This window comes from Scylla paramamosain, chromosome 4 (assembly GCF_035594125.1).
Source record: "Scylla paramamosain isolate STU-SP2022 chromosome 4, ASM3559412v1, whole genome shotgun sequence".
NCBI lineage: Eukaryota > Metazoa > Arthropoda > Malacostraca > Decapoda > Portunidae > Scylla > Scylla paramamosain.
Genome location: NC_087154.1, coordinates 24,300,936 through 24,314,551, shown reverse-complemented (window position 1 = coordinate 24,314,551; position 13,616 = coordinate 24,300,936). Strand labels below are relative to the sequence as shown.

The window sequence follows — 13,616 nt, the reverse complement described above, 5'->3', positions numbered from 1 at the left end:
GATTGAAATGGATACTTCATGGTCTGCCTTTATTTCCCTAGAGTACAATCCAGTGTGTGTGTGGATGTGTTTATATGTGAATAAACTAGAAATGTAATAATAACTGACTAAAACAAATGTGCATTGATTTTTTTTTTTTTATGTATGAGGGACACTGGCCAAGAGCAACAAACATCCATTAAATAAAAAAAAAGCCCACTAAGATACCAGTCCCATAAAAGGGTCCAAAATGGTAGTCAAAAATTGAAGGATAAGTGTCTTGAAACCTCCCTCTTGAAGGAATTCAAGTCATAGGAAGGTGGAAATACAGAAGCAGGCAGGGAGTTCCAGAATTTACCAAAGAAAGAGATGAATGATTGAGAATACTGGTTAACTCTTGCGTTAGAGAGGTGGACAGAATAGGGGTGAGAGAAAGAAGAAAGTCTTGTGCAGTGAGGCCGCAGGAGGAGGGGAGGTATGCAGTTAGCAAGATCAGAAGAGCAGTTAGCATGAAAATAGTGGTAGAAGACAGCTAGAGATGCAATATTGCGGTGATGAGAGAGAGGCTGAAGACAGTCAGTTGATGAGACGAAAAGTTTTTTGATTCCACCCTGTCTAGAAGAGCGGTATGAGTGGAACCCCCCAGACATGTGAAGCATACTCCATACATGGACGGATAAGGCCCTTGTATAGAGTTAGCAGCTGGGGGGGGTGAGAAAAATTGGCAGAGACGTCTCAGAACGCCTAACTTCATAGAAGCTGTTTTAGCTAGAGATGAAATGTGAAGTTTCCAGATAAGTTTATAAGTAAAGGACAGACTGAGGACGTTCAGTGTAGAAGAGGGGAATAGTTGAGTGTCATTGAAGAAGAGGGGATAGTTGTCTGGAAGGTTGTGTCAAGTTGATAGATGGAGGAATTGAGTTTTTGAGGCATTAAACAATACCAACAATACCAATACTCTGTCCCAATCTGAAATTTTAGAAAGATCAGAAGTCAGGCATTCTGTGCCTTCCCTGCATGAAATGTTTACTTCCTGAAGGGTTGGATGTCTATGAAAAGACATGGAAAAGTGCAGGGTGGTATCATCAGCGTAGGAGTGGATAGGACAAGAAGTTTGGTTTAGAAGGTTATTGATGAATAAGAAGAGAGTGGGTGATAGGACAGAACCGTGAGGAACACCACTGTTAATAGATTTAGGAGAAGAACAGTTACCTACCACAACAGCAATAGAACAGTCAGAAAGGAAACTTGAGATGAAGTTACAGAGAGAAGGATAGAATCCATAAGAGGGTAGTTTGAAAATCAAAGCTTTGTGCCAGACTCTGTCAAAAGCTTTTGATATGTAAAAGGCAACAGCAAAAGTTTCACCAAAATCTCTAAAAGAGGATGACCAAGACTCAGTAAGGAAAGCCAGAAGGTCACCAGTAGAGCAGCCTTGATGGAACCCATATTGGCGATCGGATAGAAGATTGTGAAGTGATAGATGTTTAAGAATCTTCCTGTTGAGGATAGATTCAAAAACTTTAGATAGGCAGGAAATTAAAGCAATAGGATGGTAATTTGAGGGATTAGAACGGTCACCCTTTTTCAGAACAGGTTAAATGTAGGCAAACTTCTAGCAAGAAGGAAAGATAGATATTGACAGACAGAGCTGAAAAAGTTTGACTAGGCAAGGTGCAAGCACAGATGCACAGTTTTGGAGAACAATAGGAGGGACCCCATCGGGTCCATAAGCCTTCCAAGGGTTTAGGCCAGCGAAGGCATGGAAAATATCATTACGAAGAATTTTAATAGGTAGCATGAAGTAGTCAGAGGGTGGAGGAGAGGGAGGAACAAGCCCAGAATCATCCAAGGTAGTTTTTAGCAAAGGTTTGAGCAAAGAGTTCAGCTTTAGAAATAGATGTGATAGCAGTGGTGCCATCTGGTTGAAATAAAGGAGGGAAAGAAGAAGCAAAGTTATGGGAGATATTTTTGGCTAGATGCCAGAAGTCATGAAGGGGGTTAGATCTTGAAAGATTTTGACACACTGTTAATGAAGGAGTTTTTGGCTAGTTGGAGAACAGACTTGGCATGATTCCTGGCAGAAATATAAAGTGCATGAGATTGTGGTGATGGAAGGCTTAAGTACCTTTTGTGGGCCACCTCTCTATCATGTGTTGAACAAAGCTTTGGAAGATTTAGGTCAAGAAAAAGAGTTAGGAATGTACACCTTCATGCCAGACGCTATCACCTCTGTTATGCGCTCAGCACACAAAGACGGGTCATTCCAAGGAAAATCAGCAAAATACCTCCTCAGGTCCCCTCAGCTAGCAGAGGCAAAGCGCCAGAGGCACCTTCGCATAGGGAGATCTTGAAAAAGGACTGGAGCGATAGGACAAGATACAAATATGAGACTGTGGTCGGAGGACCCCAACGGAGAAGAGAGGGTGACAGCATAAGCAGAATGTTGGGGGTATCTCCAAGACGGTCAGGAATACGAATAGGGTGCTGCACCAATTGCTCTAGCTCATGGATGATAGCAAAGTTGAAGGCTAGTTCACCAGGATGGTCAGTGAAGGGAGAGGAAAGCCAAAGCTGGTGGTGAACATTGAAGTCTCCAAGAATGGAGATCTCTGCAAAAGGGAAGAGAGTCAGAATGTGCTCCACTTTGGAAGTTAAGTAGTCAAAGAATTTCTTATAGTCAGAGGAGTTAGGTGAGAGATATACAGCACAGATAAATTTAGTTTGAGAGTGACTCTAATCGTACCCAGATGGTGGAAAACTCGGAAGATTCAAGAGTGTGGACATGCGAGCAGGTTAAAGCATTGCATACATTAATGCAACATCCAGCTTTGGATCGAAAATGAGAATAGAGAAAGTAAGATTAAACAGAAATGGGGCTACTGTCAGTTGCCTCAGACATCTGAGTTTCAGTGAGGGAAAGAAGATGAGGTTTAGAAGAGGAGAGGTGGTGTTGTACAGATTGAAAATTAGATCTTAGACCACAAATGTTGCAGAAGTTAATGAAGAAAAAGTTGAGGAGGGTGTCAAGACACTTAGGGTCATCGTCAGAAGGGTAGTCTGACCTGGGGACATTTGTGGTCTCCTCCCCAGATTGGGACTCCGAGGCTGATGTAGGAGTCACCATGAATTTTGAAGTTTTGAGTGAAGGGTGTGTGTGTGTTATTAGGTGCTTTTAGTTTTGTGTGGAGGAAGAGAGTTGTCTTTAGAGGGCAGGCTGTGACTACCCACTTGTGTTGTGAGACACAAAAGGAAATGTTCAGTGAGGTCACAGCTGGGTTTAATGATAAGGTCACAGCACCTCCTGATCCAATGCTTTAGACCTCACTGGGAGTAAATATTGTTTCGGCAGGTGCCTGCTGCCTCCTCCTACTAAATGATGATGAGATTCTACTCACTACTTCACTATTAGGATAGAAACATAATACTGTGGTGTTGGATACTTCCTATAATATAAAAAAGGAGTTGATGGCTAACTTACATATATATATATATATATATATATATATATATATATATATATATATATATATATATATATATATATATATATATATATATGTAACATATCACTTCACAACACATCTGATTGCCAGTATGGTTTCCATTGAGGCTGCTCTGCTGGTGATCTGGCTTTCCTTACTTAGCCATCCTCTTTTAGGGATTTTAGTGAGACTTTTGCTGTTGCCTTAGACATATCTTAAGCTTTTGGTAGAATCTGGCACAAAGCTTTGATTCCAAAACTCCCCTCCTATGTCTTCTATCCTTCTCTCTGTAACTTCATCTCAAGTTCCCTTTCTGACCATTCTATTGCAGCTGTGGTAGACAGTCACAGTTCTTCTCCTAAATCTATTAACAGTGGTGTTCCACATGGTTCTATCCTGTCACCCACTCTCTTCTTATTATTCATCAATGATCTTTTAAACCAAACTTCTTGTCCTATCCACTTGTATGCTGATGATACCATCCCACACTTTTCCATATCTTTTTGTATACGTCCAACCCTCTAAGGAGTTAACAGTTTGCACAGGGAAGCCACAGAATGCCTGACTTCAGATCTCTAAAATTTCTGATTGGGGCAGAGCAAACTTAGTATTGTTCAATGTCTCATAAACTCAATTCCTCTATTTTTCAACTCAACACAGCCTTCCAGACAACTATCCCCTCTTCCTCAATGACACTCAACTGTCTCCCTTTTCTACACTGAACATCTTCTGTCTGTCCTTTACTTATAATCTAAACTGGAAACTTCACATCTTGTCTCTAGCTAAAATAGCTTCTATGAAGTTAGGCATTCTGAGTCATCTCTGCCAGTTTTTCTCAGCCCTACCCCTTCCTAGCTACTAACTCTGTACAGGGGCCTTATCTGTCCATGTATGGAGTGTGCTTCACATGTATTGGGGTTTCCACTTATACTGTCTTTCAGACAGGGTGGAATCAAAAGTTTTTCATCTTATCAGCTCCTCTCCTCTAGCTGACTTTCTTCAGCCTCATTCTCATTGTTGCATCTCTTGCTATCTTCTGCCACTATTTTCATGTTAACTGCTTTTCAGATCTTGTTAACTGCATACCTCCCCTCCTCCCGCAGCCTCACTGCACAAGACTTTCTCCTTTTTTTCATCCGTATTCTTTCCACCTCTCTAATGCAAGAGTTAACCAATACTCTCAATCATTCATCCCTTTCTCTGGTAAACTCTGGAATTCCCTGCCTGCTTCTGTATTTCCTCCTTCCTATGACTTGAACTTTTTCAATAGGGTGGTTTCAAGACCCATATCCTTCAATTTTCAATGATTCTCTTGACATCTCTTTTGGGACTAGCACCTCAGTGGGATTTTTTTTGTTGTCATTTCCCTTGGCCAGTGACCGTCTTACATAAAAAAAAATTAAATACAATTAATTTAAATTAGAATTGCCAGAGATAGGTGGGGCTCTTACATACTAGTTGAGATGAAAAGAATCAAGAGTTGCTCACATGGTATTTCACAAACTTTATACAGTCACTGTCGTGGAAAACACAACCTGTCTGTAGAAATCAGCGTATATGGTGGTCACAATTCTCATGGCCATAAAGAACACCAGAAATCATCTGTATCAGTTTCTAATGACTTTTGGTATCTAAGCCATCTGTTCCTTCCCTTCCCACACTCCTTCCCTACCTCAGTGTGCCTCAGGCAGTCCCATGGAAACAGGATTTTTGCATTCTTTTCAATTTTGTGTCCAGCTTCTTTTCCCACACATTATCTTTACTGAGCACTTTTTTTTATGGGTGCAATAACCAGAAATAAAGGGGAAAAGGCTACAATAATTCCCCTAAGAGGAAAATGTGCCAGTTAAAGACAAATGTAGATGAACTGGCTACCACAAAACTACCATCCAGTGCATCTTGGCAGCCTCTTTTGAGCTCCCACCTGGCATCATACCACCTTCAAAACCCCATCCTGGATCTTCTTAGAAAATAAGTGAGATAACTGACTTGTTGCTGAAGAGGGAAGTAATAAAGAATCCCTTCATTTTGATCCCAGAATTGACCCAAAGGCAATCTCAGCTGCTAAAATAAATAAATAAATAAATAAATAAATAAATAAAAATAAGCCAACAAACTGTATGACAAAGACTGCAGAAGGACCTTGGTCTTCCTTCTTGCCATGCAGTAGTAAAACTACTGTCATCCAATATGAAGAAAACAAGTTGTTTGCCATGAAATATAAACACTGAAGAAAATTACTGGATGAAAGTTATTTAGCGATGAAAGTCCCTTTTGTGTAGTGAGAGTGAAGGCCAGTGTGGTCCAACAGGTTTGCTACACAGTACATAGTGAAAAGTGTGAAACACCTTGATTATGTTATGATGTAGAGGGTGCAGGGGGGGGGTTGTACTTCCTGCCCAAAAACCTAACCATGCGTCCCAGTAATTATCTCAGGGTGTTAAAAGAGCACGTACGAGTATTAACCATTTTTTTGAGAAACATGAGGGGCCCACATTTATACATAATGGTGCCCCCTGTCATAAAGCTGGACTGGTATCTGAGTATTTACAAAGTGCTAATATTCCCATCTTGGATTGGCCTGGAAACTTCCCAGACCTGAATCCTATAGAAAACTGCTGTGATTACATCAAGAACCATGTCATTCCACAGATGACCACATCCACCATTGCACTGAAGGAAGGCATAATGAAGCTTTGGCAGGACTTAGATGAGGATTATTTAGTAGACTTGGCTAGATCCAGGCCCAGAATGCTCCAACAAGTAACAAAGAGCAAGGGTGAAATGACAAAATATTAATTTGCAAGTACAGGATTTAGTTTTTAGTACATTTTCTAACCATGCTCCCTTTTTTTTTTTTTATTATTATTTATTTATTTATTCATTTTACAGGTTGCATCTTCCATGACCATGAATACATGTATCTTCCTCAGATGAGAAACTACTTCATGACAAAGAATTTATGTGTTCAGTAAAATTATTTTGTTTTTGTGATCTTAGTACTACTATCATCCCTGTGGTAAGGAATAAAACCTAACCACAGACATTAGCTGTATTGGAAGAAAAGTGCCACCATATTATCTCCATTCCATAAAAGACAGTTTTAAGGACAAAGTGTGGAGATTGGGGATTTTCTCTCCTATATTTTTATTGTAACACTGAGACAAGGCAGTCTGTCTTGTCTATGCACCCTTTGTGAGAGATATCAGCCTAGTATATGGATAGTGTACTTATGTAAACTGCAGTTAGGGAATTTGTTGTTAATGAAATGCATAACAATTTCTCACATAGCAGGGGCAGAAGATGGATCTGTCTCCTGGAGCACTGCTGAGTTTCTTCACAGAGAGAGTGAAAGCTAACTTACATCTTGTAGTTTCACTCTCCCCATTGGGTCGCACCTTTACTTCCCGTTTGCGTATGTTTCCTTCTCTGATCAATTGCTGTACAGTAAACTGGTGAGTGAAATTTATGTAAACATTTACTTCCATTATTTAAGTATAAGTTAAATGAGTGGATAAATCAATTAGTAAATGGATATATAAATAATACACAAAGAAAATTAGATTACATATTTCTTGTGCATGGTAAATAATGTTACAAGGGCAACCACCTTTGCTGTCAAGACTTGATATCACATCATCATGGGTTAAACATAATGGATATATTTATACATTCAGATTTTGTTGAAAGGTAATAAGTATACTTTAAAAAATTGATAATATCAAGCTGCCCATTGCCAAAGTCATAAATTTACAGCATCTTGCATACCTATGCTCAGTGCCATTACCATCAATTTGCAGCAATAACTTTGAAAAAAAAAATTCAAGAATATTTATTTGTTGAATGAAACATATCAGAAAACGCTTTACATGTACTCAAAGCTTCATCTTATAGAAGAAATACTAACTGCTCCTATTCCTTAAACCACCCATAAAAATAATAACTTTGAATTAAGGATCTGTTTACCTTTTCCTTTGTGCATAAAATAATGTCTACTTTTTGTGACACTGGAGTTGTTCTTAACATGCAGCTACTATATAAAAAATATAAATAAATAAAAAAAAGGAAGTGGCAAGAGCATTATGAGTTCACCAGTCAGCTGTCCCACTGAAGGATAGGCAAGGAAAGAGGTGGCTCTTAGATCAGCTTAGTCTGGGGTGACTATAATTACTAATTAGTATGCTATATAAAACTTACTTTCATACATAACAGTAGGTATGGTTGAAATATATAAGAAATGTATGGAGTGTAGGAGCTATTTATGCATTCCAGACATGTATAAAAATTTGTACAATTGCAAGAATTACTTAATTCTTTCAATGTTCAGATTCTAGGTTTAATCACTAGCTTAAATTAAGGAGATGAGCTCATTTAGTAGTGCCAAAACCATGAACATCTTCCAGTTTTGAGAATTTTTTAAATAATAAAAGTGAGATTTACTTAAATATCTTTAAACTTATTCTGTGGAGCAAGATATTTAGATAGTGTCCAAACACCTATTAGAAAAAAAATGTGAAGACAAAATGTTTACAGGTTTACTACATGGCCTGATGAAGCTCTGGAAATGGTGGCCACAACCCTTCTAGAAGACATAAAGCTTGAAGCCCCACTGCTTGCACAGTGTGTTTCTGCATGTCAATATTTCCACCACAGTGTACAACTCCTTGCCAACAGGTGAGTGACACATCAAGTACCTTAGATTATGATTTGTTGTTAAGATGAGTATATGAAAAGAATTAACATCAACTGAAGTAGTTAATCTTTTGATAAAAATCTCTAGAGGGATCAAGGTTTGTATAGTTGCTGTATCATAGTCCTTGAGGTTTAACAGAGATGCAATTACTTTTATGTGAAAAAGAAAGATTTTATGGGAAAAGGCTGGCAGTAAGCCTACCTTTTTGCCAAAGGGAAGGCTAGCCCACTCCCATCTTCTCAAGGTTAAAGTGAGCTGATTTTTCTCTCTCTCTCTCTCTCTCTCTCTCTCTCTCTCTCTCTCTCTCTCTCTCTCTCTCTCTCTCTCTCTCTCTCTCTCTCTCTCTCTCTCTCTCTCTCTCTCTCTCTCTCTCTCTCTCTCTTCCCCTACTATTTTAAAGTACTTTTTAACTGAAGTTTGTTTCCAATAGTCAATCTGGTGACCTGTCCTAGTGGAAAGAGCACCACACTGGTGCTTACTGGCTTCCAGTGGCCTCTTCATTGAGAAGGCAACTTCGTAACTATTGATAGAGAGGGAGCTTCACCTCATCCTGGAGGAGGATATTGTTGAGAGTGGCCTTGGTTAACTTGAATAAAATGAGTGTGGCTGGGTAGATAAGAAAGGTAATAGAAAGTGTTAGGGAGTGGGTATATGTGGCAGGAGTACAAGAGAGACACATGAAAGGTTGACTACATGAATGGAAATGAATGTGTGCTATTGGTGGAAGGAAGAATGGTGTAGTGTGATGTTGGTAAGAGAATAGAGGCACATTGTTGGTAAGGATTTAGGAAACTGTAGTCTTGAGTGGGGGTGGTCTGTACAGCTGTGTAAAGACCACCACACCACAACATCTTTGTTTAAACATAGCTCATGTTGATGATCTTTATCATTAAACATTCTAGTCATTATGTTAATTTCACCAATCATATCTATTTCACCTTAATCAGCATATATTCACAATCATGATATGCTATAAATGCGATCCAAAAAAAATACAATGGACACACTAGAAATCAAAAAAACATACATACTATACTGTGCACGCTGATTGTAAAGACATCATTGCTGCCACATTCATTTAACCCATTTTCTTCTGTATTCATTCACTAGAAACCATTCTTTTCACAAGAAGCATCTGTGAATACTATGTATCCCCAACTCCTCCTATTTAGTATGGATGTGGAAGCAGATGTAGAGTGAGTGTTTATGCAAAGGGGAATTGTGGCACCCCATACTATAGTGACTACGAGCACCTAATTACACACACACCCTTCACTCAAAATTCAAAATTACCATGGCAGCTGCTACACCAGCCTCACAGAGTCCCCATCTGGGGAGGGAACCACAAATGTCCCGAGGTTGGACTGCTCTTCTGGTATCGACCCTAAGCGTTTTGACACCTTGACAACCCCCTCAACTTTTCCTCATTAACTTCTGCAACATTCACAGTCTTAGATCTAATTTTCAGTCTGTATTTATCTGATTGCCAGTATGGCCTCCATCAAGGCTGCTCTACTGATGATCTTCTGGCTTTCCTTACTGAGTCTTGGTCATCCTCTTTTAGAGATATTGGTGAAACTTTTGCTGTTACCTTAGACATATCAAAAGCTCTTGATAGAGTATGGCACAAAGATTTGATATCCAAACTACCTTCCTACAGCTTCTATCCTCGCTATAATTTTATCTCGTTTCCTTTCTGACCATTCTATTGCTGCTGTGGTAGACAGTCACTGTTCTCCAAAATCTATTAACAGTAGTATTTCTCAGGGTTCTGTCCCGTCACCCACTCTTCCTATTATTCATCAATGATATTCTAAACCAAACTTCTTGTTCTATCCGCTCTTACACTGATGATACCACCCTGCACTTTCCACGTATTTTTGTAGATGTCCAACCCTTTAAGAAGTAAACAGTTCACACAGGAAAGCCACAGTATGCCTGACTTCTGATCTCTCTAAAATATCTGATTGGGGCAGAGGAAACTTAGCATTGTTCAATGCCTCAAAAACTCAATTCCTTCATCTATCAACCTGACAACCTTCCAGACAAATATCCTCTCTTCTTCAATGACACTCAGCTGTTCTCCTCTTCTACACTTAATATCCTTGGTCTGCCCTTTATTTATTATCTAAACTGGAAACTTCACATCTCATCTATAGCTAAAATAGCTTCTATGAAGTTAGGAGTTCTGTGTTGTCTCTGCCAGTTTTTGTCATCCCCCAAGGCTGTTAACTCTGTACAGGGGGCCTTATCCTTTCATGTACGGAGTATGCTTCACATATATTGGGGGTTCCACTCATACTGCTCTTTTAGACAGGGTGGAATCAAAAGCTTTTCATCCTATCAACTCATCTCTTCTAACTGACTGTCTTCAGCCTCTTTCTCATTGGTGCAATGTTGCATCTCTTGCTATCTTCTACTACTATTTTCATACCAACTGCTCTTCTAATCTTGCTAACTGCATGCCTCCCTTCTTCCCATGGTTTCACTGCACAAGACTTTCTTCTTTTTCTCATCCCTTATTCTGTCCATTTTTCTGATGCAAGAGTAACCAGTATGCTCAATCATTCATCCCTTTCTCTGGTAAACTGTGGAACTTCCTGCCTGCTTCTGTATTTGCACCTTTCTATGACCTGAACGTTTTCAAGGAGTTTTCAAGCCACTTATCTTATAATTTTAACTAACACTTTCATCTCTGATCGTGGACCAGCACCTCAGTGGGTCTTTTTTTTTTTTAATGCAGTTTTGTTGCCTTTTGCCAGTGTTCCTCCTACATAAAAACATAAATGAATAGATAAAAATAAAATAAATAAATAAATGACTGATACTTGTCAAACCATTGCAAAACTTAGGGTGACAATGCTTGAAACTCGGGATGTTAAGAATTTACCACTAAGCACGAAACTCAAATAGTGCAAAACTGAGGAGGGTACTGTATTTAAGAACATAAGAAAATAAGGGAAGTTGCAAGAAGCTATCAGCCCTACACATGGCATTTCCTGTATGAAAGATACATATTTCCACCTTTCATCTCAATCTATAAATTTGTCTAATCTTTCACACCTCCCAAATGACTCAGCACTAACAATGTGATGATTTTGTCCATTCCATTCATCTATCATTTTTTTTGAGAACCAACTCTTTCCAGTCACTTTTTAGATATAACTTTCTCAAGCTTTAACCTTTTATTTCTTGTTCTATCCTGAATACTGATTCTGAGATTTTTCCCTGTCACCCTTGTTATATCCATTATACCACTTATTAAGGACACATCAGGTTTCCTCTTAAACCATGACTATTTAAAGAATGTAAATTTAAAAGTTTCATTCTTGACTGCAATAAAGATTAGTTTCAGCAAAACTTACTCCTAACTTTCAAAATGTCTCCCCAGAAAAGAAAAACACTTTTTTTTTTCTTTACTACATCAAAGTTAATTTGGACAGCTGAGGGCAAATTTTTTTTTCCAGACATTTTTCAATTAATACTAACTTTGGAAAAAACTGAAGATGTATGTAGAAAGATTATCAAAAGTATACAGCCTCTCCTGATAAGAGCTTGTTGAGCATTGTCAGGTTTCACATCTCCGCAGTTCTGGAAGCCTCTTGGATGATATGAAATGTATAAAGACAGCTAGATTAATTTGGAAAACTATTGGAGTTATACTAGATTTTAATGTTGTTTTGATAGGTCTCAGAGAAGTAATGGGATTAAGGTTTTTCAAGTGTTTGTACATAGTTCACTGCTCTATTGAAGTGACAGTGATACAGTATGTACTGCCATAAATTTAGATTATATAGAATATTTTTGTTTTCTTACTTTTGTACCATCAATTTTTTTTTCTATTGAAAAACCTTATAATTTTGCATTATAACAAAAAATTATTAACTTCCAACATTTTAGGAAATATAAGACACAGCTAGTGATGAAAACACATGTGACTTCTGGTGTTTAAAGAAGATGAATTATACAAATCCTGTAATCATTTTAATGGAATAGGTTTCAAGAACACTTACGACGAAGACACTATGTGACAGCCTCCTCCTACTTGGAATTGGTGTTTACTTTTCGGCAGCTTCTAATGCAGAAGAGACAAGCAATCCTCACTCTACGAGACAGGTAAGATCTTGTGTTTGATTCAAAATAGATTAAAACAATGATCTTATTTTGGAATAAAATTATTGAATTAATTAATAGAGAAATATGGGTGGTGTGGAAAGAAAGGGTGATGAAAGTAATGAAAGTATGTTTCACAGAATTTGCATGTTTGGCATTCTTTGCATGCCACAGCATGTAGTACCCCAAAGGTGCAAGCAGCAGATAAATCAGCTGGTTAGATTCTTGTGAGTTGTCTTTTCATCAGGAGGGTGATCCTGGAATGTTTGAGTGTCTTGAAGGCCAGGCTGGGATTTTGGGAACCACCCAGGAGGTTTACTAGTATCGGTCTGTATTTACCTAGTTGTGGTTTACAGAGGAGTCTATGCTCATGTTGTCTCATCTCATTATTTACTATCATCTAATTTTTCTTTAAAATCATGTATTGTACTAGCATGTACTGCTTCTCTTTCCAACTCATTCCATACTCCAACAATTTGTTGTGGAAAGCTGTTCTTTTTTATATCCCCTCTGCACACTCCCTTCTTTACCTTCAAGTCATGTCCTCCTACACTTCCTAATTCCTGTCATGACCTTGTACACAACAATCAGATCATGTCTCCTTTCTTCCAAAGTAATTTCTTCAATCTCTCCTCATATGACATGATATAGAGTTGGAGGCATTTTTATTGCAGCTCTGTATTCATTCCAAATTCCCCTTGTCTCTCTTAGTACTTGGAGACCATAGCACTATAGCATATTCTAATTGTGGTCTTATCATAGTCACAATAAATTTCCTCATCATATCCTCATCCAAGTAATTAAAAGCAGGTTTTGTATATCTCAGCAAATTGTAAATTTCGCCTGTTATCCTGCTGACATGTTTCTCCGGTGACAGGTTGTCAGTAATGGTGACTCCAAGGTCATTCCCCTCACTTTTCACTCCATTGAACTCCTTTCCCTATTGTGTAACAATATTGAGGTCTTTTACTACTTTGTCCAAACTTTAGTGTTCCATATTTTTTGTGTTAAAATCCATTTCCCATCTTTGACTCCACTCCTAAAATTACATTCATATCTTGCAAAGCAGCACAGACCTCCTTCCTATCCACCTTTCTCATTAACTTTGCATCATCAGCATGTAGGTTCATGTAACTGGGCTTTCCTTCCATCATATCATTCACATAGATTGCAAACATCACTGGTGCCAAGACGAGTGGGACTTCACTAATTAACTTTCTCCTAGAGGATTTTCTGTCTCAAATCACTGTGCTCATTCCTCTATCCAACAAAAAATTGGCTATCCATTTCAAGAGTGTTTCTTTTAAACCTCCGATATTTTCCTGTTTCCTGCGGTACCTTATCAA

The 13,616-nt window shown here is 38.4% G+C and overlaps 1 protein-coding gene across 4 annotated transcripts in view; it reads left to right on the top strand.

The window, feature by feature from the left end:
- LOC135099898 (dynein axonemal heavy chain 3-like) overlaps positions 1-13,616 on the top strand; it is a 430,253-nt gene that overhangs the window by 292,318 nt on the left and 124,319 nt on the right. For all 4 annotated transcript variants that reach the window (XM_064002569.1, XM_064002565.1, XM_064002567.1 and 1 more), the window contains 3 exons: positions 6,756-6,919; positions 7,998-8,138; positions 12,154-12,273. In XM_064002569.1, coding sequence (XP_063858639.1) covers positions 6,756-6,919; positions 7,998-8,138; positions 12,154-12,273 — 425 coding nt within the window. The remainder of the gene's footprint in view (positions 1-6,755; positions 6,920-7,997; positions 8,139-12,153; positions 12,274-13,616) is intronic.